General features: G+C 56.2%; 1 protein-coding gene and 1 long non-coding RNA gene across 3 annotated transcripts in view; one reads left to right on the top strand and one right to left on the bottom strand.

Moving 5' to 3' along the window:
* Positions 1–3786: 3786 nt before the first annotated feature.
* Positions 3787–24588, bottom strand: part of LOC116639974 — a 28321-nt gene continuing 7519 nt past the window's right edge. For both annotated transcript variants that reach the window (XR_004300950.1, XR_004300951.1), the window contains 4 exons: positions 21551–22748; positions 20429–20539; positions 15063–15169; positions 3787–4217 (listed from right to left, as the gene is read on the bottom strand). This is a non-coding gene — a long non-coding RNA (uncharacterized LOC116639974). The remainder of the gene's footprint in view (positions 4218–15062; positions 15170–20428; positions 20540–21550; positions 22749–24588) is intronic.
* RAC2 (Rac family small GTPase 2) lies at positions 5997–21931 on the top strand. Its single transcript, XM_032416738.1, has 7 exons — positions 5997–6363; positions 8552–8623; positions 15658–15775; positions 16432–16494; positions 16884–17043; positions 20415–20546; positions 21180–21931. The coding sequence occupies exons 1-6, from the start codon at positions 6329–6331 to the stop codon at positions 20543–20545; spliced, it is 579 nt and encodes a 192-aa protein (XP_032272629.1). The 5' UTR covers positions 5997–6328; the 3' UTR covers position 20546; positions 21180–21931.

The raw sequence follows: 24588 nt of genomic DNA, 5'->3' as shown, positions 1-24588 counted from the left end.
CTCAGCAGGGAGTTGGCTTGAGGATTTCTCTCCCCCTCCCTCTGCCCCTCCTCCCCATAAATAAATAAAGGATTTTTTTTTTTAAAAGAAAAAGAGATAATTTCACCAACTCATCTAGTGAAACTAGCACAACCTTGATTACCCCTTTCCCTCCCCACCAAAAGACAAAACGAGAAAGGAAGGAACATGAGTGGCCAATTGCACTGTTGAACATGGGACCCTCCCTGCCCGCATGTTGGCAAGTTAAAGTCAACTATACACACAAGACAATCATCTGGACAGCATTCCTTGGGGTGTAGTTTAAGCTGTGATAACAAAAAGCCGCCAAAACACAGGGCCTGAAAGAAGACACAGTGCATTTCTGTCTCAAGTCCAGAGGGAGCCGTCCTGATCCACCATCCCCCACCCATCCAGGATTGCACCAGCATTTCTATTTCCTAGCCAGTGGGGAGAGGGGCAAAAAAGATGGACAGGACAAATGGTTTAAGCCTTCGAGGAGATGATGGCTCAGAAGTTGCCCACATTAATTCCATGCGCACCATTTCCCTCCACACTTAATCACAAGGCCGCACCTCGCTGGGAGGGACACTGAGAAATTTGGTTGAGCTGGGTGAGCGCATGGCAGGCTACAAGTCCTTGAGCTCTGTTACTAAAAAGAGAAGGCTAGTGAGGGACTATGGTCAGCAGCATTCCCCAGAGTGGCTAAGTTGGATTTATGCAGGAATGCATGGGTAGTTGAACACCAGCAAAATGGATTAGTGTTGTTCACATCTCCATAGACACAGAAAAAAAGCATTCAATAAAATTAAACCCTTATGATAAAAACAGAACAAAACTGCTGTTACTAACAATAACAGGGAAACTTCTTTAATGGATAAGAATATCTGCCAAGAGCCTACATCATCTTTAATGGTGAAACGCTCAAAGCACTCTTTTAAAAATCAGAAATAAAACAAAGATGCCCATCATCATGGATTCTATTCAACACTGTGGTAAAGGCTCCAGACACCCCAAGAAATTAATATTATAAAACTTGGGAAGGAAGAAGTAAAACTGTCATTTTCCACAAATGAAGGCTATCTACGAAGATAGTCTTAGACTTGTTAGTAGCAAAATCTCTAGATAAATTATAATAAGAATTTCCATCCATATGGCCATATATATAAGTATAATATATATAAGTCCAATATGCAAAATTTGACATTTTTCCGGCACAGAAGCAACCAACAGAAAATGCAATTTTAAAAGGTGTTCGTTACGATGACACTGAAAATAATAAGGTATCAAGGAATAAATCTGATGAGAAAACGTGCATGACCTTTCTGGGGGGAAATTATAAAACTTTATTGAAAGATATAAAGAGGAACTATAACACGTTAATGGGTAGGAAGACTGAATATTACAAAGATGTCAATCCTCCCCAAAGTCCTCTATAAATTGAACGGAATCCTAATTAGAATCCTGACATAGTTCTTCTCGGAACTTGACAAGCTTATTCTCAAATTTATACGAAAGAGCAAATGGTCAGGGATAACCATTTTGAAAAAGTTCAAGAGAGGAGAATTTTTACCCTGCCAGATATAGAGAGACCTGGCATAGGATTTCGGTAATTTAGGCAGCGTTGTGCTGGCTTCAGGGAAGAGCCGACTCACACCCGGGCAGACACCTGCCAGGAGACAGGTGGGCGGGCTCACTGGGGAAAGGCGGGGGGGGGGGGGGGGGGGGGGGGGGGCGCCTCAGCGCTTTGTGCCAGAGCAGTCCGAGATGGAAACGACAAAATTAACTCGGTATCTCCCCACATCCTAAAATCCACCCCAAGTGTGTAAAGCTTTGAACATGAAAAGCAAAACTTTAAAAGCTTTTATTATTTTTTTAAAGATATTATTTATTTGAGAGAGAGAGAGAGAGAGAGGACGAGGGGGGAGAGGCAGAGGGAGAAGCAGATTTCCCGCTGAGCAGGGAGCCCGATGTGGGCCTCGATGCGGGGCTCGATGCGGGGCTCGATCCCTGGACCCTGGGATCATGACCTGAGCCGAAGGCAGACGCCTAATGACTGAGCCACCTGGGCGCCCCAAAACTTAAAAAGTTTTAGAAGAAAACATCGGAGAACATCTTTATGAAATGGGGGGTGTAGGGAAGGATTTCTTATGACTTACTCCAAAAGCAACATCACCAGGGAAGAAGTTTACATGAAGCTACGTTCAAATTAAAAGTCACAACTGATGAGAAGACACCCCAAAGACTGGAAAAAAGATATGTAATGCATTTAGCAATTTAAGTTGGGAAATCAGAGTATACAAAGAACTTCCTCAAATTAATATAAAAGTATAGAGGAATGGACCAAAAAAATATGAAGAGGTAATTTAGGGAACAAGAAACACACACATCCAATAAATACTTGCAAAAATGCTCGATGGCACCAGAAGTAAGTGAATATAAATTAAAACCACAGTGAGAGCGGCCCCTGGGTGGCTCAGTTGGTTAAGCGTCTGCCTTTGGCTCAGGTCATGATCCTGGGGTCCTGGGGTCGAGCCCGGTGTCAGGCTCCCTGCTCAGTGGGGAGTCTGCCTCTCCCCCTCCCTCTGTCTGCTGCTCTCCCTGCTTGTGCTCTCTCTCTGTCAAATAAATTAATAAATAAAGTCTTTAAAAATAAATAAATAGATAAATAAAAAATCTAAAAAAGCCCCCCAGAACCCCACAATGAGATGCCGGTTCACATCCATGAGGTTGACCGAAGTATAAAGCCTACAAGGCCAAGTGTGGGTGAGGATGTGGACCCTGAGTGCCCCTGAAACATGACTCCTCACTCTATTGAAAGCCAAGATGTACATGGCCTCCAGTTCTGGGGCTCCATTTCTAGAGAGACCTCACCCACCACCTCCGGGAATCCACATGCATCATAGTGGAGGGGTTTGTAAAGCCAGCTTTGCAAAGCTCACACAGATCCATTCACAGGAGACTGGATAAATACATTCTGATACATTCATATCATGGAAGATTACATCCCAGCAAAAATAATCAAACCAGAAGTAGAAGTTTAAACATTTACCAGCACATTACTGGGTGGAGGCCGTGCCTCCCAAATCCTCAGGCTTGTGGTGAGGAGGAGGGAGTGCCCTGATCTGCATGGCCTCAGAATAAGAACGAGGACCTCTGTGAGGACCATCTAGGGAGGTGGACTGGGGCTGAAATGAACAAGGGTTTTGTAACAGGCCCAGGTGCCTGAGGATGGAAGAGACTGTCTCCTAAGGAAATGAGCTCCCCGTCACTGGAGGTATGTGAGCAGGGGCTGGGCGGCTGCTCTGTGGAACCAAGCGCTGGATACCAGTGGTGCCAGGGCGGGGCTGGGTAAATATGGCTTTTGGTGAGCTCTGCGTGCATGCCCAGAGGCCCCGCGGTTCTGTGATTCAGTGTGGTTAAAAAAGGCAGGACTAAATGAATAACCAAAGTGTGACACATCCCCGTGCTGGAACCTGCCCGTTGGCGCGAGGGGACGGGCCCGGCTCATGCAGCAGCATGGATGCGTCTCCAAAACATGCTGCACGAAAGAAGCCTTCTGCAAAAGGTCCCATACTGGGTGATTCCATTTCTGTGAAATTCTAGAAAATGTGAAGTAATGTAGAACGACAGAAAGCACATCAGAGCTTATGTGTGTGGTGAGGGGAGGGAAGGAGCTTCCCGCAGTGATGGAAATGTTCTGTAAGGTTCTGTATCTTGATCGTGGCGAGGGGTTCATGGGTATATAATGGATGGAATCGTACACTTTAAATGGATCCATTTATTGTATGCAAACTATATCTCAATATGGACACTTAAAAAAGAAGGAAAAAGATCAGGTGGAGAGGATTGGCAAGGAGGCCTCGGCTGCTGCATCTTCGCCTTGGTCACAAAGACTGGGCCTCAGTTTCCCCATCTGTGAAAGGAGGGAGAACCTGTAAGGAGAGCCCACATTTATTTCCAGTGTAGTGGCCACAAGTGTGTCCTCCTGGGCAAGTCAGGGAGCCTCTCTGTGCCTTGGTTTCCTCCTCTGTAAAGTGGGGGAACAACAGAGCCCCCTCCAGGCATGCGCTCAGAGCCACAAATGTCACGCTGGATGTCACAGTCGCGGCTACGGTCCTTCTAGTCCTGTGTCCACCTGCATGCTGCTGTCTGGGCTGCTCACTTCCCCTCTTGCTCCTCTGCCAACCTTGGCCTTGTCCGCACAGCCTGTGGGCCGCCTGCAGATCGGGACATCCCAAGAGAGGGGTTTCAGGACACCTGGGTCACTCTCAGCGCAGAGCACAGGTTCTTCGGGGCCAGCTTTCTAATCTGGGTTTGTGTCCCCTGAAGTATCAAGCCCAATGCTAGGTATTCAAGTGATGTATCCTTGAATGCATGCAGGAGGGAGTCTGATGGCCCTAAGTCAGGGAGGATTTTGCTTGGGTTGTCTTGGAGAAGTGGCTTTCTCGGCCTGGAGGGCCACCAGGGCCCTGTATGGTTGGGCAGGCTGTTCACTGCAAAAGGAAGCCCCGCCCTAGAGAGGTGAACGGGGGATAAAACCCATACATATACCCCTTTCGAAGTCATACCGTGTTTTCCCAAAGAAGTGCATTATTCTCTCTTTTCTTTTTAAAAAAATAAACATTTTCTTCTGGAACAATTTTAGATTTACAGAAAAGTCACAAAGATAGTGAGAGAACTCTCCTATATCCTTCACCCAGTTTTCCCTTCATCAGCATCGCTTACATAACCACGGGACACTTGTCAAAACTAAGAAATTAACATTGGGACAATACTGTCAACTCAATTTCAGACTTGATTTGGATTTTACCACTTTCCCCACTGATGTTCTTTTTCTGTTCCAGGATCCAATCCAGGATATCACATTGTATTTAGGTTTTGTTGTTGTTGTTTAGATCAACAGGGGTTGCCCTAGGGGCTAGCAGTGGATGGGAAAAAGAAGGTGGGTACAGGGGAGCACCCAGAATAAAGTCCTTAGGGGGTTTGTGAGGGAGGAAGCCCAGGGTGGGTCATGGGGGGCCACTGGCCTTCCTGACCGGGTCTGAGCACCGTGAAGTGTTTCCCACCGTCTCAGCTCAGCTTATGCAAAGGACAGAGGAAAGATATCAAAGTTTGTTGGCTGGTTTTAATTATTGACTGGCCACATATTGGAGCCGGCCACAGTCTTGTGGTTTCCTGGTTCGTCCTAAGTGACAGTCCAGGCTGGGTGACCAGTGGCTCAGCTTATTTCTTCCCTTGGGTGTGGGGAGCAGTGGCAAAATGAACGGTAAGAGCCAGGTGAACTCGGAGCCCACGGGGAGACGCCGTGCTGCTCAGATCTCAAGTTGACTCATGGCTAAGGGGGAGCACTCACCCTCCCCACGAGCTGCAGAACTCCGGCTTTGTCTCCTCAGCAGCTGAGGTGCCAGAAGAACTTAGAGTCACCTGGCCCTGGGTTTGATTTCAGGCCGGGTGGTCCTAGTGGGTCAGCTGCCTTCTCAGACCCTCCCATTTGCCCATCGTTAAAATGCACCACGGAGCCTCGTTCCAGGGCGCCTGGTCCCCCAAGCCTGCCTTGAGCACAGGACTGGCTCATGTGGAGCACTGCCCATCATTTCCCTTTAATTTCCTCTTCTCCCTCAGCGGGGCCCCCGCCCCCTTCCTGCCCCCCCCTGCCTCCCTGCCTCTCCCGTCCTTCCACACTCTGGGATCCCCATGCTCGCACCTGCTTGGGGGAGCCTTGTGTGTTGCTCGCGTAATCCCCTCACTGGGAGTGTCCTCTCTCTGGCGAGCTTCCGAGTGCTGGCTCAGATGCTCACAGGCCCCAGCTCTCCCTCCATGTAGCTCTGAGGTCCCCTCCCTGGAGATCCCCCCTGACACGTGTCAGGTCGCATCTTCCCCAGGGATCAGCTGTGCCTTTTGCACCTTGGACTCACCAGCACCGATACTATGCCCAGCATACAGTAGGCACTCATTAAATGCTTAACACTTAGAATTGAGATGAATTGAATTCCTGGAAGCCTGAAGTCTTTGGAGAACAACCCTGGCCCTCCCTCATGGGCAAGACGTGAGGCCCCAGCCGGCAGGGTACCCCGGAATCCTGCGGGTGCTCCAGCCCAGCACCTGAGGGGCCCCGAGCTGTTCTGCCAGACCGCATGCTCCGCCTTCTGCAAACGGCTGTTGGGGCAGCAGCTTGGGTAAGTTCCCCTTCCGCTTCCTCCTACCTCTTGTCTTACTGTTGCTCCTCCTCGGCCGAGGCGCCTTGCCAGTTTCTCCAAGCCCCTAGAGCCCGCAGAAGCCCTCTCTGCCCTGAGCTGTCACCAGCACTGCCTCCCAGGCCCCGGACGCCATGCAGGCCATCAAGTGTGTGGTGGTGGGAGATGGGTAGGTACCTGGCTGAACTTCCTCCCCTGGCTGAAGCTCTCTACTGGGGTATCCCTGACACCCGCCTGCCCTGCAGATGTAGGATTCCCTGGGAGGCAGCGGGAGGAGCTGCTCCCTTCTTGTCCCGGGACCCAGAGACAGCCCCCGAGGTGGGCAGAGGACAGCTTCACCCTCTTTGCCTACTTCACTCCGGAAGCTGCCTGGGTGGCGGTGGGTGGAGGTGCCTGGGGTCCCTCTCCTGCACCCTGAAAGCTGGAGCAGGTCTCTCATGGGACCTGTCTTCAGCTCTGTGGATGCAGGGGCAGGGGTGGAGAACCAAGAATCTGGCCTTTGTCCTCCGGCTGACCCGGGCTCTAGTCACTGGCTTGCACTGCTGTGTGTCCTTGGGCAAGCCACAGAGCCTCTCTGAAGCTCAGTTCATCCATCTGGGAAGAGGCCACGCCCCCAGGATTGATGTGGGGTCACCTGACATAGTTTGAGTGGCTGTCCTGTGCATAGTGTGCTCAATGAATATTAACCTCCTCCCCCTCCCCCTTCCCTGACTCTCCCCTCCCCCCTCAGCCTGCCTGGTTGGGGAGGATGTGTGGGGGATGTGGGTGATGAGCAGAAGGGGGAGGGGGACATGAAGGGAAGTTGGAGGGAAGAAGGCATGGGAGGGTGATTGGGAGGGTCAGTGTGGGCTAGGCTGGACTGAGGGGCTTTCTCAGCTGTGGGATCTCAGGGACCTCGGGTTGTCATGTCCCCGTGGGCCTCAGTGACCTCAGGTTGTCATGTCCCCGCGGGCCTCTTTCTAATGAGGTCTAAGATGCCGATCTCTGGAGCCAGCCAGCAGCAATGTCTCAGGGCCCAGCCCACAGGAGCATCCTGGCGTTTCCTATGAGTCCAACCCAGTAAACCCCAGCATTTCTAGCTGGGCAGGCCTCCGTTCCAACTCTCCCATTCTACAGAGGGGCAGCCTGAGGTTGGAGAGACTCAGATCTTTCCTGGCCTGGGTCACAGTGGCCCTGACATGACAGACCGACTTTGGCTCTGATAGATCTCATGGGAGCAGGTCCATTTATCAGCGCTCAGCTGATTCCAACACACCGGCCTGGCCTTATCTGCCCGCCTGCCCAGCCCTGCTCACTTCCGCTCTGTATCTGATCTGAGGAGGGGAGGGCAGGAGCCAACGTTCCAGTCATTCAAAGTCACCTTGGTGGCAAGCTCTGGGGAGGGCAGGGGGGGAAGAAGGTGGCCGGCCTCCTGAGAACAGGAAGTGACAATGCAGGAGTGGGGCTGGAGGGCCCAGGGCTGCCCCTTTGGCTGCTAGCCTTCCCACCGCACCACCCGCGCCCCCGCGCAGCCCAGCCGACCCGCAGGCAGTTACTATCGCTTGCTGTGTCAGGCACTGGACTCAGTCACGCCCCCTCTATTTGGTCTTCCCACCAATCTAAAACTAGGCCCATTTTACAGGTGGGAAAACTGAGGCTCGGAGAAGTTAAGTAATTTGCCCAAGACCTCATGGGATATGAGGCCGGGTCTCTCTGACCTCAAAACTCCATGCTCTTAACTGCTGTTCTCTCTGGTGAGGGGGGAGGGAAAGAGGAGGGAGGGACAGGCTTCCCCTAGTGTTGACTACTAGCCGCTAAGCTCTGCCAGACATGGTGCTGGCTGCTTCTATGGGCTTCCTCTGATTTACTACTCAGCACACTCCTAGGAGGAGGAATGCCTCGGATCCCTATGTTCTAGATGGGGAAACTGAGGCCTAGGGAGGCTAAGTGCCTTGCCCAAGGCTGGGCCACTGGTAGGTGGTGGAGCTGGTATCTGGAGCCCAGGCGTGTGACGGCAGAGGCCTGGTTAGGCCCCTGGGTATTGTCTGGTTCAGTGGGCACCTGGGCTCTTAACCCTGTGTCCCACACTGGTGTCACCTGGGGAAGCTTGTTACAAATACAGATTCCCAGTTCTGCCCTGCACGCACGGATCAGAATCTCTAAGGGAGGACCCTGAAGTCTGCCCTTTAACAAACAGCCTGATGACTCTTACGACTCAGTTTTGGGACCACTGATAGTGGCATTCTCAGGTGGGGAGACTGAGACCCAGAGAGGTGGGTCTGGGTCTTCCCTGAGGGCTGGGCTAGGGGACCCAGAAACCTCCCAGTGTCTCGGGCAGGGCCCATGACCGCTGTCCTCTCGAACCTCCTGTCTTTCAGAGCCGTGGGAAAGACCTGCCTTCTTATCAGCTACACCACCAACGCTTTCCCCGGAGAGTACATCCCCACCGTGTGAGTCCTGCGGGGGCGGGGGCGGGGAGCCGGGAGGATGGGGAGACACGCATCACCAAGCCCACCCCCTTGTCAGGCACTTCCTGTGTGGGCCCCTGGGGGGTCTCTGCCTGGCAGACCTGCCTGACGACCCCATCGGGAGGCGGTAAGCAAGGTTGAGCTGGGCAGTGACGACCAGTGCCCAGGCCCCCAGAGCGGGAGAGACTGGGCGGGTGGGGCAGGACGAGCGGCCTCCCAGCTGGGCCTCGGCAGGAGAAGCGGAGGGAGGGTGGGCTGGTGGAGGAGGAGGAGGCAGTTGGGGGCCTTGCCACCAGGACAGCGGGGCAGCGGGGCAGCCGCTGTTAGGGGAGAGGGCGGTGCCATCTGGAGGCCAGTGGGAGGCCCTGCCCTCTTGCGGGCTTGGAGGCAGGGCCGTCGTTCGAGGCCACGTAGGAGTCCGTGGGTGGCAGCCTCAGGACGGAAGGGTACCTGGGGAAGCACCGGCCCTCGGTGGCCCCATCGCTCCCAGGACAGTGTCCCCACCCCCAGCCCTGCATTCAAGGCTCCGGGCGGGCTTCTCCCAACCTTCCCTTCCAGCGTCACTGCCCTTACATTGCCTCACGTTCTGTCTGCTTGTCCCCACCAAACACTCCCTGGGCATTTCCACCTCAGGGCCTTTGCTCAAGCCGTTCCCTCTGCCTGGGGTGCTTTTCCTTTGCACGTGTCTAAGACCTCCAAGGCCCGCTCCAGGACCCCTCCTCCGGGAGCCTTTCTCACCCAGCCCGAGGGACCTCTCACTCCCCAGAGTGACTCTATCTGATCTTTCCCATGACTATGAGTCTCTGGAGGGCAGGGAGCCTCATCCAGTTCCTTTGGGTCACCCCGTGAGCTTAGCATGGTATGTCAGGCACACTATGATCCGTGCATTGTCTTAAACACGCCGGACGTGTTTTGAGTTGACCTGAACTGAACTTCATGGAGAGGCCCTAGGAGGATCCATCGGGGCTACCCTCCATCTACTGAGGGCCTACTGTGTGCTGGCCCCTGCATGAGACATCACACATGTGTGCCCCCACTTGACCCTCATGAGACGTGGGCATTCCACCCAGCCTGCCCACGGGGGAAGCTGAAGCTCACGGCTGCCAAGTGGCCTGACCCCCAGGACACTGACCAGCACCCCGGCCTGGGCCGGAGGAAGGCAGGCAGCAAGGACAGGGCAAAGAAACTGGGGTAGGGAGCCTGGAACACCGTTTTCTCGGCCCCATCTTGGCTCCCAAGTCCCCAGCTGGCCTGGGGATGGTGCTCGTCCCTCTCCGCACCTGCCATATTTGCCCCTTGGCCATCAGTCATCAAGTGTTTATCAGGCACCGCCTAATGCTGAAGGAGGGCTGGCTCTAGGCCAGAGGAAAGGCAGCTTCTGCAGAAGGTCATTGTCACCAGCCGTGCACTGGCTGCCTGCCGTCCTGCCTCTGCCTGTCCCAGCTGGGCCGGGGCCCGTTTGCTGAAGGACCTTAGACCAATCACTTCCCCTCTCTGAGCCTCAGTTTCCCCTTTTATAAGGGCAGGGCTGGGCTGGGAAATCCCAGGCTCACTACCGGGGCGCCTCCCCTGGGCAGGGAGCCGAAAGGCATGTTCTCTGGTGCAAGATGGTGGGAGGAACAGAGACCAGGCTAGACCCAGTTGTTCCCAACAACTTGGAGAACGCTGGGCCCTGGTGGCCCCTGGTGGCCTCAGGACACTGGACACCCTTGCGGGCCAGATAGAATGAACCAGGCAAGGTCTGCCTTCCCAGGACTCTGGGGAGCTGGGACAGACCCTAGGGCCATCTTGAAATTCTTGACCTTTGCACAAGGGATCTTCCATTTTCATTTCGCATTGGCCCCTGCAGAGGATGTGCTGGTCCTGCATGTTACCCTCCTGTGTCATCCAGGACCCAGATGCTCAGCTCTGGACAAGCCCTCCTTCCGGGGCTCCTGCTACAATGCCTGTTACCCCGGTTACAGGGAGGGGGAGATAAGTCACGCTGAGCCCTTGACATTGGAAGGTGGGGGCCGCTGGGGAGAGCAGAGTTGGGGAAAACAGGAGATCTCTGGTACAGAGATAAAGACAGGGAGAGCGGCTAGGGCTCAGGGCCAGGAGGGTTTGCTGGGGCCGGGGGGCACATGTGCCAGCTCACAATCAGAGAAGCAGGCGAGCTGAGCTCAGCTCATTGCCGGGGCGGGGGGTTAACAGCTCAGGGTCAACCCCCCCATGCCACACATGGGGAGACTGAAGCCCGCTGTGTGGGTGGTCTTGTGCGGGGCGTTGGGGACACCAAAACATGGCAGGAGCACCCTGCACTTGCGTGCCTGTGACATAGGGGCTCTCTCCCTTCTGCCTCTCCTCCTACAGCCATTCTCAAAAGGAACCCCAGACGAGTTTTCAAAAGGGAAAATTAGATGCAGCCAAGCCCAGGCCTAAACCCCTCCCATGGCTCCCCTTCACGTTTGAAACCATCTCCTCTTCTGTCATGTGAAGCCCTGAATGACAGCTGCCCCCCAGCCTCATCTCCTACCTAATCCCCCTTACCCACTGACTCCAGACTCCTGGGCTTCCTTGCAGATCCCAGACGCACCAGCCTCCCCCACTCCTCTGTCCTCCTTCCCATCACTCAGTTCCCTGCTCAGGGATCAGCTTTCTGACCCTCTGTCTCAAGTGGTCCCTCCCTCCACCCAGGCCCCATCACCCCACCCCCCTGCTTGATGTTCTTTATGGCCCTTCCTGATCTGACTTTCCCTGCTGGCTCTGGGAGGACAGGGCCCTGGTCTGTCCAGTTCACGGCTATCACACCAGCTTCTAGAACAGAGCGAGCACATCAGTGATGCTCTGGAGTGACTGGATGCTCTGGTATGTTCTGAGAAGGTGTCAGAACTCGGCCACCAGTGGGTGGCTCAGCTGGTGGGAAGAAAGAACACATGGTTAATTTAGGTCCCACTGGCCAGTACTCGATTTTCACCTTCAGTTCACCTCCTGGCAAGTCAAGCCTGGAACTGCATGAACTCGAGGACACCCAGCGTCTTCTGCTGGGCGCTTACTGCCCCTCGCCCATACTCTTGGCACCACGGGCGGGATTCCCTCACTGACTCGGCTGGCTCCAGCCTCCCCTGCTCATGCACCCGCTCCTGTCCCCTCGTGCCCTGCCCGGGAAACCCCCCTGCCTCCCCCCACCTCCCCCAGCCATGCTCCTTTATCACTGCTAGCTCTGTAAGCCTCCCACTGGCCCCCCCAGCTTCCCCTCTGAACTTCCTCCCAGGCTTCTCCATCCAGTGGCCAAGAGGAGCCTTTTCTAAATGCAAATATGATCACATCAGCCCACCCCATCCCCGCCCGGTGAAGCCCCTCAATGGTGCCCCATTGCCCCGAGGACCGACACCCGAGGCCCAACAGGGGTCCACGCCCACCTGACCTGGTCACTCCTCCTTGGTCCCCGTGTCACCAGCCAAGCATGCCCCCTGGCCTCTGGGTTCCTTGAATACACCATCTTCCTTTCTGAGGGTGGGCTTGGGTGGGGCGATCAGGTGATGCTGGGTGCTGGGCCCCCTTCCTCCTGCCCCTAATCCCCTATTCTACTCCATTCCAGGGTCAGGGCTGGGCCTGCAGCCCTGGGAATGCAGAAAGAGGTCACACGGACTCTGGGTGAAAACTCTCCATCCGTGTAACCTTGGGCAGATCACTCCCGGTTTCTGAGTCTGTGCCCTCATGTGTAACATGGGGACAAGGGTGACACCTGCTCCCTGGGCTCCCTGGGCCCACTGAAGTGGTCTAAGTAGGAAGGGCCTGGAACAGTCATTGACACCCCTGGGTGCTCAGCAAACGTGAGCTCTCTGCCTTCCCACAGCTCAGGGAAGCCCCACGCCCAGGCCCAGACCACTGACTCTCCAGCCATGAAACAGCCCCCATGTTTAGCCTGTGAGATTTTCTGAATTGGGGAACAGGGCTAGTCCTAGATCTGCTGCCAACTGACTGTTAGATCTTGGGCAAGTGCCTTCCTGTCTGTGGGCCTGTTTCCTCATCTGGAAAAAGGGGTGAGGGCTGGCCAGGGTGGGGGTGTAAGGTTCTTCTGGTCCCCGCTGCCAGTGAGTCTCAAGTAAGGGGGACCCCCGGGGGGCATGGATCCCGGCTGCATGCGTGCAGCGATCCCTCAGGCTCTGGCGGCTGGGCCTCTGGGGAGGGACCAGCGGGTATGTGTGAGGACTTTGAAAATGAGACCACTCAGCTGCTCAGCATCTCCCCGTGGGATGGCTTGAATGTTTTCTGTCTCTTCGGATCCTCCTAATGGCCCCAAGAGAAAGGACTTTTTTTTTTCACATTGAAGAAAGTGAGGCTCAGAGAAGGTAGGTGACTCACCCAGGGTCACACAGCCAAGACAAGGCTTCACAAGGAACTCTGTTCCCTCCTAGCTCTGGGTGGCTGTCCCTGGGGAAATCAACCCCCTGCAGTTCATTTGTCCACTTGCTCACTAACAGGTGTCACAGAAGGAGCAAGGCCCGAATCCCAACTCCTTTGCTTATGAGATGGTTGGCTTTGGAAAAGTTACTTGACATCTTGAGGCCTCGGTTTCCCCATCTGTTTGATGGAAATAACTTGAGGTTCTTTTGTCTTAGGCTACCTGGGACTTCAAGACCTAACATAGAAAAGTCCCTAGATTTCTGCCAAGCCCCAGATCTGGTGCTTGGTGCTGCTACGAGGTCCCAGGACCCTGCTCTTTCCCCATCGCCACGGCCCCTGAGACCCTGGGGATGGCTCCGCGAGGACACATGGCTTTGGCTCAAGGAATCTTGGGAGGCTTTTTGGCACCAGAATTTCAGGCTGGACATTAGAGAGGAGAGTGTCCCAACACCCTAAGTGTGTCCGGAAGGAATGTTTCTGACGGAAGCCAAGGACAACCCAGGTGCTTCTTTTCCCATCATGCCCTGCGGTGTCTCCCTGGACAGCGCCTTCCTCCTGACGTCCCGCGGCAGTGTGGGTGGTATCTAGAGTTGGTACACGGAGCCCCGACTATGTGGCGTATGCTGTGCTGGCCTCAGGGCGCCGTGAGGAGCAAGCCAGGCTCGGCGCCTGCTGCTGGCACAGATCGCTGGCCTGGGGCCTGGACTGGCTGGGGGCCAGGAAAGGCTTCCTGGAGGAGGTGACCTTGAGATGGGGCTAGAGGCGAGTGAGTAAGAGTCAGCTGGGCACCAGGGGGGGGGGGGGGGGAGGAGGAGCAAGGGAGGAAGAAGAGTGGGAAGTCAGAGGAAGAGTGTCTGTAGGAGCTTCCAGGCAATAGGGAGCGGGTCATCTGTGGAACTGAGAGGTGACTGGAACACTCCATGGATGAATAAGCATGATGTGTTAAAAATGTCAGGCTACTCACTTTTGGGGGTGTGTGTGTGTGTGTGTCTTTCTCAGAACAGGTGTCTTTGGAGTCACTCTGAAGCATTAGGGCTTCTTCAGCCTGTCCCTGAGCAGCATTCTGTGAGGGCTTCCTGGAGGAGGGGGCATTCCAAGGGCTTCAGTTCAGTTTGCTTTAATTCCGATGCACTCACTGGGTGCCAGGCCTGAGCCTGGAGATGAAGCAGGCATGGGCCCGGCCCACATGGAGCCTATGGCCCCTGGCAAGACAGAGACACACTAACTGCTTGTTTAAGTCAAGATAGAGCGGTTGCCTGAGGGAGGGAACAATGAGCTCCTTCCAGGTGGGGCACAGGGAAGGAGGTGGCCTGGAGGTTTCCCCACAGAAGAGGAACTGCCTGGGCACGATTTTGAAGCATGAATAGGAGACAAGGGTCAAAGGGGGGCAGAAGGGTATTCTAGAAAGAGGCACAGATGGGAACAAAAACCCTGGAGAGTGGGTAGGACTGCATGGTCAGGGTAAGTGGGAATGTTTGGACAAAGAGAGGTGGGGAAGGGCATTCTGGGCAGGAGCAAGTACAGGGAGGTGGGCAGCGCAGGCCTTGCCCAGGAGACAGCTTGGCTGGTGTATGAGGGGAGGAGGAGGAGGAGGAGCCTGAGGTCTCAGTGGGCCAGGTCAGGGGATGCAGAGCAGGGCCTTCATGGGTGGCCTCAGTGAGGAGAGACGAAATGATGATCCTGGGCCCTCACGGGCAGGAGGTGAGGGCATCTGTGAAAGCATAGCTGGGGCACGGGGCAGGGAATGCTAGATTCACGCACAACTGGTTTCTCACTTGGCTTGTTCACTCACTGGCTGTGTGGCCTTGGGCAGGTCGCTATACCTCTCTGATCCCAGTCTTCCTTCCCACAGGCTGAGAAACCAGCACCTTCCTCTCAGGGGTATGTGTAGTGAGAAATACTGTTGGGTTGAATTAAAAGAAAACCTGGAAGCTTGTTTGATTGCCCTGGAGGCCTCTCTGGTGCTGGTGGGAGATTTGGGCTATCACTGTCAGCACCCCCTGTCCCAGCACCCCTCTGGCATGTGTCTTACCTGTGTGTGCTGGTAGCATTTCTTGAAATTGTCTGCAACAGCTGGCTTTTGGTGTGCACTCGGGTGTGGGCTGGAAGACTGGGGATTTAGCGCCGCAGGACATCCTTCTGCCAATGGAAGACAGAGATGCTGGAGAGAGACCCCAGGTCGTGCCCCTCAGGGGTGCCCCATCTTCAGTTGGCCCCAACAGTAACGGCTCACTGACTGACCCTTCCTTGTCTCTTCCCCACTCCCCTCCCGAGGCTGCCACTGTACCAGCTACTCGGCTCAGGGTTTGCTTCGGGGGGCACCCCACCTGCCGCGGGGGTGACCGACCTCAGTCCAGCATAGGAGGTGGGGAAAGTCGGATCAAGCCCTAGAGGGAACGGCGTGCAGCCTCACAAAATCACCTCTCAAAGGGCAGGCAAGGGCAGACAGGTGATTGGAGACAATATTTTCCTCTTGATGCTTACCTGCTTTTAAAATTTAATGTAATGAATCAGTAAGGAAACAAAAGAAAAGCTGAGCGCCCAGCACCGTGTGGCTGCCCGTGGCCGCCCCTCCCTGGGTCTCGGCCTCCGCACGCAGCAATACTGATCCTACTGTCCCCCCACAGGTTCGACAACTATTCAGCCAATGTGATGGTGGACAGCAAGCCCGTGAACCTGGGGCTGTGGGACACAGCAGGGCAGGAGGACTACGACCGCCTCCGGCCGCTCTCCTACCCACAGACGGTGAGCTGCCCTGCCCTCCTGCCGCCAGCCGGAGCTCAGCCCGCTGCCACTGGGGGCGACACCCTGGGGCCAGTGGCTGGGGACCCTGCCCGTCTCAGCAATGCCCTCCCGGGCGGAGCCAGACCTCCTCCCCGCGCCCCTGCCTGCCCTCCTTTGGTCTCCCTGCTCTCACCGTGCCCATCTCCCCAGCCCCTCTGCCTCATGGGCTCTGGCACCCCCTGGCTCCCCGTGGGTGGGGCAGGCAGACCCTGGATGGGGCCCCAATAGGGAGCCCCGGACTCTGCGTCCCAGGGGTGCTGGGGAGGGGAGGAGAGATGGGGGGCAAGCCTGCAACTGTGGCTGCTAGACCCTGGCGTCCTTGGTTCTCCCTCCAGGCTGGCAAGGGAAGGGCTTCTGACCAGATGACAGGTAGTGAGCGCCCGGTGGGGAGTACGGGTTCTGTGGCAAGCCCTTGACCTCACTTTCCCCATCTGTAGAACGGGGTGGTAGCAGCACTGACTGCAGAGGGTCGCGTGAGGATTCATCACTTAGGACAGGCCTTTCGGAAGGGTTGGATAAACAAACAGCTCAGGGGCTGCCCAGGTGTGGAAGGGCCCAGGCAGGATGCCTCCAGGCCCCCTCTCATGGGTGACCGTTGACTGTTGCTCTGTCCCCAGGACGTCTTCCTCATCTGCTTCTCCCTTGTCAGCCCTGCCTCCTATGAGAATGTCCGGGCCAAGGTGAGCAGCACAGAGCGGGGCCTTGGGGGCTTGGGGGCTTGGGGCAGGTGACCCTGACGGAGGGAGGGGCCGCAGAGGGCGTGGGCAGAGAGCGTCCCCAGTGCCAACCAGCGCTGGGGGTGAGACTCAGACGGGGTTCAGAGGGGGCTGGGGTCATTAGCTGTCCTGCCCACCCTCTATAACCGTGCCCCCTCTCTCCTCCCCGCACAACCTCTGCCTGCCTTTTATCTCTCACGAAATCTTGCTTCTTTTCCTGCAACCACGCTCCCTCCCGTACCACCTCACGCATCTTCTCCTCACCCCCTCGCGCCGCCTCTTCTCGTCTCACACTTGGTGCCCCTCTTCTCCGCACGCCCATGCCCCCTCCGGCCCCCCGCCCGCCTGCCCAGTGGTTCCCCGAGGTGCGGCACCACTGCCCCAGCACACCCATCATCCTGGTGGGCACCAAGCTGGATCTGCGGGACGACAAGGACACCATCGAGAGGCTGAAGGAGAAGAAGCTGGCTCCCATTACCTACCCGCAGGGCCTGGCCCTGGCCAAGGAGATCGGTACGGGGCTCGGGCTCAGAGAGGGGAGCTGGCTGCAGGAGGACCGCGACTCGGCCTCATCGGGGTTTCAGGGGGCTCCCGGGCCGCTGTGCCATGTGCTGGCTGGATGACCCTGCCTGTGTCTCTGTGCCTGGGTTTCCTCACCAGCAGAACGTGGCAATAGTGATCGTTCCCGGTGGCTGCGGGAATCAAATGATTTCACACCCAGGAGGCCCCTAGCTCAGCACCTGCATGCAGGCAGGACCCCGGGCTGGGTAGTGGTGGTGGGAGTATACACACTCCATAAGCAGATGCTGAGGTTAGCGCACTGGAGCTGACAGGGGCAGGGAGAGAGTGACGTGTGCTGTGGTTGCGAGCAGCCAAGTCAAGCTTAGGTTTTCCAGGAAGGCTTCCTGGAGGAGGTGCTTCTGCCTTAGTTTGAAGGGTGATTTCCCTGCTGCCTCTTCCTCACCACCTTTTCCCCAGCCCCCCTCCTCAGCCCAACTGCTCTTTGCCTCCTGATCACTGGGCCAGAGAACTAAAGTGACTTCTCAAGGTCACACAGCTAGGAGGTGGCAGAACTGGGATTTGAACGCAAGACAGCAAATTGCTGGCTTGAGGGCCTCCTCGCGGGGGCTCAAGGCTGCCGGCACCAGGGAGGACGTGACTGGTGGGTCTGGCCTCTCCCATGGCGCCTGGGCCTGCTGTCCCAGGTCAAGTCCTGACCTGCCTGCAGCCGGGGGTTGGGACACTTGCCCAAGAGCCTGGCATCCCCAGCCGGGTTTACCACTATGAGCAGTGGCCCAGCGGCCCGGGGCACTCTGCCTCGCCACAGGGTCCTGCAGGCCCAGGGTTTGGCCCCTGAGTAGGTAGAGCCTCCCCACCCCAGGCCTGCCTCAGCCCCACCGCTCTTCCTTCCGCCGGAACTGGGAGGGCTCTGGGGACTCACATCTCTACAGGAAGAGAAACCACAGCTGCCACCTCCCCTTTCCTGTGACTAGTCCAGCGACATGGCCATCTTCCTTAGGGGGACTTGGGCTGCCTCTTAAGCCTTGGGTCCCGAGCCCCACCCTGGGGTCTTTGGCTCCTCGGCCTGCTGGCTTTCCTCACAAATATGGGGGTGTACTCTTGCCTTCTCTTGTTCTCTGGCCAGCGCATCCCCCAGCTCCTTCTGCCCAGGGCTGACGCTCTAGCCAACATGTGACCCGTCCCCTTCTAAAGCCTGTGCTTTGGGACAAGGAGAAGGGGGCTGGCAGCCTGGAGGCTGGTCCTGGCTCTAGCACAATGGTATGTGTGACCTTGGAAAAGTGGCTCCCCCTCTCTGGGCCTCAGTCTCTCCATCTGCACAAGCTGGCCCGAGTGATCCCCAAAGGTCCTTTCTCCTCTGTAAGGAGGTGGCTCGGGGTCCTGCCTTGGTCCCTAGCCGATCCCTCCGGGAGCTGATCCCAAGTGAGGGTGGGGCAGGGGCAGTGACTCTGAACTTGACTTGGACCAGCCTAGGCCAAAGGGGAGGCCCGGGAGACCTGCGGGTCTGATGAGGCAGACAACAGCTGTCTCTGGCCGAGCCTGTGGTGGTGAGTTGTGGAGTCGAGGCCCCAGCCGATAATCACTATAATCACGGCTGGCTGACCAAGACCGAGCACTTCCTGGGCGCTGGGTCACTGGTTCAAGGCCACCCAGCCAGGCTGGGGCAGAACCCAGATTTAAAGCCGGGCTGCCTGGCTCCATCAGTCATGGCGATCAGGGGCACCTGCTGCCTCCTAGCCTGCCCCCACGCCCTCTGCAGCTCCTCTGCCCCGCCTGCCTCAGCTTGACAAGCTGTCCCAGGTCACCATGTCCTAGACTGATGGGAGGCTCAGGCACAAAGAGGGGGACTGACCAGAGTCCTAGGGTGGTCAGGAACAGAGCTGAAGGGAGTGCAGCATCCCCACTCAGGACACTTGCTCTGGATGCCGCTGGGCCAAGAAGAGCAAGAGGGTGGCAGGTTCCAGGGAGGAGGCAGTTGGTGGGTGTGGAAGAAGTAGACACTGGCTGTGGTCCCTTGCAGGGAGACAGTGGCCAGATGCCCAGCGACACCCTTCTAGGCACAGAGGGTTATAAGGTGATGAGGCTCCTGGACTGAACCAAAAGGAACTCTGTCCCTCCCAGCCAGGCCCTGGGACCACTGCCCATGCTCCCTGGTGGGAGTATGCTCCCAAGTAGAGGGGAGACATCCAGCATGTGACTTTGTGCAAGTGACATGCTCTCTGAGCCTCAGAGACAGTTTCCTTGTCCCTGCCCCACCTTTTCTTTCTTCCCAACCCCAGGTCATCTGTGGGCTTCCTCCTTCCAGGGGCTGCCCCCTCGGAGGTCCTGGCTTCCCTCTCCCCAGCTGTGTGTCTCTGGGACCCAGGCTTCCCCCCTCTCTTGCCCTGTTTCCTCATCTCTAAGTGGGGAATCACAGTATTTCTTCACATGGTTTTTTGGAAGCACCCAGCTCAGGGCTTGGCAGGGAGCAGGTGCCCATCAGAGTCGGTCTGCTTCCTTCCCCCCAGAAGAGCAGACTCCAGCATGGGGACAAAGTTCTCCCTACTGCCCCTCTCTTTCCTCTTGTTCCTGAAATCAGCCCCCAGCCCTCTCAAAGAAGGGGTTTTGTGGTTCCTTACTTCAGGGAAACTGTGCTGTGGTGGTCATGGGAACTCACACAGGTTCCTTCCAGAAGGTCAGGGAATGCTGCCCCTGGCAGTGGGGGCTCAGCTGGCCTTTCTGGCTGTCTGGGCCCCAGGCTCCTGCCCTGAGCCGTAAGGTGGGAGAAGGCCAATCCCCTCAGTGAGGAGGGAAAGCTCTCTCATCCCGTTCCCTCACTGATAGCCCCCAGCCACCCCGAGGGGGGGAGGAGAAACATCCAGCATGTGGCTTTGGACAGATGACTCCCCACCTATGAACCTCGGTGTGCCCGTCTGTAAAATGAGGTGATGCTAAGGAATGGTCAGATGACATTTGGAAGGTCCTGGTGCCTGGGCCATGAGCACTTCAGGCCTCCTGGTGGAAGCATGGAGGCGGGTATGCAGCTGTTTTCTAGAAGAAACTGAGGTGTGGAGAGATTCAGTCACGGTAGCTCGAGCTCCCCCCCCCCCCCCCCCCCCAGGAATGTATCCAAATGCCTTCCTGCCTTCCACAAATTAAGGGCTGCCCTGTCTAAGAAAGATACAGACCTGCCCTTGTGGGTCTTAGCCTCTCCTTTTGAGATCAAGCTCCTTGTTCCAGGCATGAGGAAGCGGAGGCGAAGGGCAGTGGTTACCCGACCCCATGGCCTGGTAGTGTGTGGCTCGGGAGAGGCTTCTGCCCAGGGCCGTCCCCTGACCTCGGCTTCTGCTCTCTTGCCGTCCCCCCCCCCCCCCCCACCCCGCCAGACTCGGTAAAATACCTGGAGTGCTCGGCCCTCACCCAGCGAGGCCTGAAGACCGTCTTTGATGAGGCGATCCGGGCCGTCCTGTGCCCCCAGCCCACGCGGCCACAGAAGCGTCCCTGCAGCATCCTGTAGGGTAAGAGCGCCTCTTTCACTGCTCCGTGACCCACCCGACCCACACACAGCAGGCTGGGCAGGCTCCGGCCGGGAGGGGCTGCCCAGCCGCAGCTCCGAGGCCTTCTGCTTCGCCGGGAATGGCATTTAGGCCAAGACAGAATGGGGAGTATCAGAGTGGCCTCAGTTTCCTTATTTGCCTGAGCCAGTCCGACTCGGTGGGGCCCGGGTCCCAGAAGGAAGGTGCAGGGTGTCAGAAAGTGCCAGAGCCATGGCAGGCGTGTCCCGAGGCTTCCACTCTGCCAATCCTGCAGGAGGGACAAGGGATGGAAAGATGCCTTTGGCCCCTGCCCTCAGGAGAGCCCAGTGGAGCCAGGGAGACCCAACACCCACCGATAAGGGTGGAGGGGGGGCAGGTGGAGCTGAGACTCCTGGGGTGGAGGAGGGACCCGTGTGTGTCAGAGGCAGCCTGGAGAGCTGGGACAAGAAGGATGGAGGGGCCTCGGTGTGGTGGGCCCCCAGGGTGGGCTGGTGGGAGGGTCAACCTGGAGAAAAAGATGGGAGGTGGCAATGAGCTTTGAGTGGGGAAAGCCGTGAGGGGGCAGGCGATTCTGCTTGTCCCCAGGTTCTTACCCTCCGCATGTCTCCCTTCCAGGTTGCGCCCAGCCCTCCCAGCCAGATGGCTGTGACCTCCAGGGCCCTCACCCAAAGCCCGGTGGCACCCGGGCTGGCCCTGCTGTCCCCTCCTTGTGGTGTTTCTTAGCAGATGGCTGCAGAGCTTGGTTGCTCATCTTCTCTGGGCTGGAGGCCCCCTGGGGCTGGAAGGCTGTGAATTTGCAGGCTCCGCTCCCGATCCCTTCATGCTCCCACCTTCACAGGGGCCAGAGGGGAGCCACCCTTGCAGTAGTGTGGCCAATGTCAGCTGCCACACGTGGCAGCATCTATCCCTTTACCCCAGTCCCACCTGATGCCTGAATCCCCTCTGGAAATTTCGGGCCGGAGGGTTGCCAGCCGCCACTCGCATACCTTCAGGGATGGGTCGCTCACTCCCTCCTGAGGCAGGCTACTCCAATATTGATGGTCTTGCTTGTCTGAAAGTTCTCCTTCTGAGCTAAAATGAGTGTCTCAGACGTTTGCTCCTGCGGCCTTAGTTCTCCTTTTTGGAACAACATAAAACAGATCAAATTCTCTGCATGTCGGTGGGTACCTGCAACAGCCAGTCAAAACCCTCGGCCCAGCTGTCTCCTGCTGTCTCTCAAGTCTTTCCACGCCACTCACAGGATCCTGAGCTACATTTGCCTGTGGGAGTCTTGAAACTTTCAGACCCTGCCAGGCAGGACTTTTGCTATTGCAAATGGAAAACCTAATTCAACCTGCTTAAGCAGAAAATAAATCTATTGATCCAAATTTGGAAATATCATGACTTCAGGTGCAGTTTGATCAAGGGGCCTCAAAGCATGTCATCAGGACTTGCTTTCCTGTACCTCTTTCTTTGCTCTACCTTCCGCTGTCTGGTTCATTCTCTGGCAGTTGACTCTCAGAACATCCTTCCAGGTTCAAGGTTTGGAAAAAAAAAGAAAAGAAAAAAAAGGGGGGGAGGGCAAGCTTCTGCCCCAGGCGAAGTTCTAATGAAGGTTTACTCTGATTGGACCAGCCCAGGTCTTGGACCCCACTTCAACCAATCATATTTGTTGGGGGGGGCTGCTGAGCTCTGATTGGTCAAGCCTGGACCACTTGTTATGCTAGGGCAAGGAGGGGAGGCAATGGTGTAAAAATCTTGCATTCTAGGATGGAGGGGTTGGGGCCCAAATGAAGACTGAGACCTTGCTGGAATTTGGGTGTGTGGGTGGGTGTCAGGCAGCCAGAACTCCCCAGCCTCCACTATTGGAGCTCATGGGAAGTGTCCCAACAGTGTAAGAAAGCAATGCCCGTCCGGCAGGCACTAAGCTAAGGCGAGTCTCTTTACGAGAGAAGGTGGGGCTGTTGTAAGGAGTTAAGTTCACCCGTCAAGTCCAACAGCGCCTGGTGTGGAGCTGGTCCCACCGTAGTGTTTGTTACTTTACAAGTGCCGGCCTTTCCCTCCTGTGGATGATTGCTCTTCTCTATCCCAACTTCATCCATGCATTCAATGCATATTTATCGAGCACCTTCTCACTCTGTTCTAGGTGTGGGGTCCAGCGCTGCGCACGAGTTCCTGCCCTCGTGGGCTGACCCTCTAGAGAGGCTACAAGGAAGGAATAAAAAGAAAGATCTAAGACCCCACCCCTGATAGCACAGAAGTCCCCTGATTCCCAGCCAGCGAGATGCTTTGGGTTTCTATCTTCTGCTCCCCCAGAGCTGCCCCCTAAGTCCTGAGGTTCGGGGACAGGGCCCTCCAGCTCACTGGCCTCCCGGTATCCCCACCCTCTTGAAAGGGGCTGGGTTCAGGGGGGAAACCCCGTGGTGCTTCTCAGTTTCAGCTCAGACAAGGCCTTTATGTTTTTAAGGTTACTTCTCCTTGGAAACCAACCACCCCCGTGAAAAACCCAGATAAGCATGACGCAAACACAGACCCCACACCGAATACGTTTGTTGTTTAGAAGCCCTGGGGCGCCCCCTCCAGTTGGCCAGAGTCTGAAGAGAGCGTCTTTTGCTCCCTGCTCTTCTGGAGCCTCCAGATAAATCTGGGACCCTTTCTAGTGTGCCCGGGGGCCCGGTCACGCTCGCCTCCCTCTCTCCTCCCCTCCACCCTGAGACTAAACTTTCGTTTCCTCAAAGCCACTTTGACACCTCTTTCATCCAAGCCCCTCCACACCCTGGTCTGGTCCTCTTTCCTCGAATGATTTCCTCTGCTCCCCGAACTTCCTGCACATTGAGGGTGGGAGGGGGGGAAGGGGCCTCTGCCTTGCGCCTCTTGCCCTCAGCCCACCCCAGTGGGCACAGTCCTCGCTTTATGCCAATAATAACGTCAGCAAATAAATTCTTTTGCCACTGTGTGTTCTCACCTAGCACAAATGATCTCCTTTAATCCCTAAGGGCCTTCCCATGTATGTTCTAGCAGCTGGGTTTTGCGGACGCACAGGAGGGCCCGGGAATGAGAGCTAGAGCTCAACTCACCGCGACAGACCCTCTACTTTCCCACCTTCTCCCACTACCCCCATCCTTCTTGCTAACAGATACCTAGTTTCAAGCAGAGCAGCAAGGTGTCCAGCCCCAGACCAAAAAACTTGTTTCCCCCGCCTGCTTTGCAGTGGAGATCCCAAGGTGCACAGCGCTGGCCAAAAAGACAAGTGTAAGTCAGCTAGAGAGGTGACTTCCGTGACAGTGTTTGTTTTCTTCCACAAAAAAAAAAAAAAAAAAAAAGGACACTGCCCTTTGTCCCCAGCCCCTTCCCTGATGAATACTGATGCGATGTCTGGAGCCGCAGCAGCCATCTTACACACTTGAAACCACAAGCATGAAGATACAAACTAACATGCTTAGAATGGAGGAGCGGAAAGATCAAAAGAGCCTGGATCCTTGACAACTTTGGTTGGCAGCTGAGCCAATGCCAATGGCTGTCTTGTTATGGGAACAAAAGAAAAATGAAACCACCCAATGTGTATGCCACTGTCAGTCAGGTCTCTGTTACCGTTAGCTGACAGCATTTGTAACTAAGGTCTTAGGTTGCTTAGCCCCGTGCTCTTTCCACCATATCATTGTGTCCAGCGGTCACTGGACATGGGGTGAGTCACTCATTTCTGTTCTGCGAAGTGGCTGAGCACCAGAGGCCCTTTAGATAGGAAAGAGAAACCTCAAGGGGAGTAGGTGAGGAGCTGGTTTTGAAACAGGAAGAACTGTTGGTTGTGGCAGAAGCTGACAACTTGGTGATGTTTCACTCTGACACCAACCACCCCCGAACACCCACTTAGTGGTGCCAGGCCTGGGCTAGGCAGCAGGGCATCAGGCTGGGCGCCTTGCAATGACAGCACTGCCTGGTGGGCCAGGAAAACACCTGCCAGATGAACTGCTTCATTTGGGGCTTTTGGTCTCAGAGCCTGGCTGCTCCTTGCTCCTTCCTCCAAAGCAGAGGCCTGGGGGGCCCC

Source organism: Phoca vitulina, unplaced genomic scaffold (assembly GCF_004348235.1).
Source record: "Phoca vitulina isolate PV1807 unplaced genomic scaffold, GSC_HSeal_1.0 scaffold19, whole genome shotgun sequence".
In the NCBI taxonomy this organism is placed as follows: Eukaryota; Metazoa; Chordata; class Mammalia; order Carnivora; family Phocidae; genus Phoca; species Phoca vitulina.
Note: the sequence above shows the minus strand (reverse complement) of the source record. Positions and strands in the feature narration are given on the sequence as shown.

What these genes read in the sequence shown, in the direction of transcription:
- RAC2 (XM_032416738.1), top strand. Translation starts at nt 6,329, where the DNA reads ATGCAGGCCATCAAGTGTGTGGTGGTGGGAGATGG. An exon ending in TGTGTGGTGGTGGGAGATGG is followed by an intron (nt 6,364 to 8,551) that starts GTAGGTACCTGG and finishes CCTGTCTTTCAG; the next exon opens with AGCCGTGGGAAAGACCTGCC. An exon ending in GGAGAGTACATCCCCACCGT is followed by an intron (nt 8,624 to 15,657) that starts GTGAGTCCTGCG and finishes GTCCCCCCACAG; the next exon opens with GTTCGACAACTATTCAGCCA.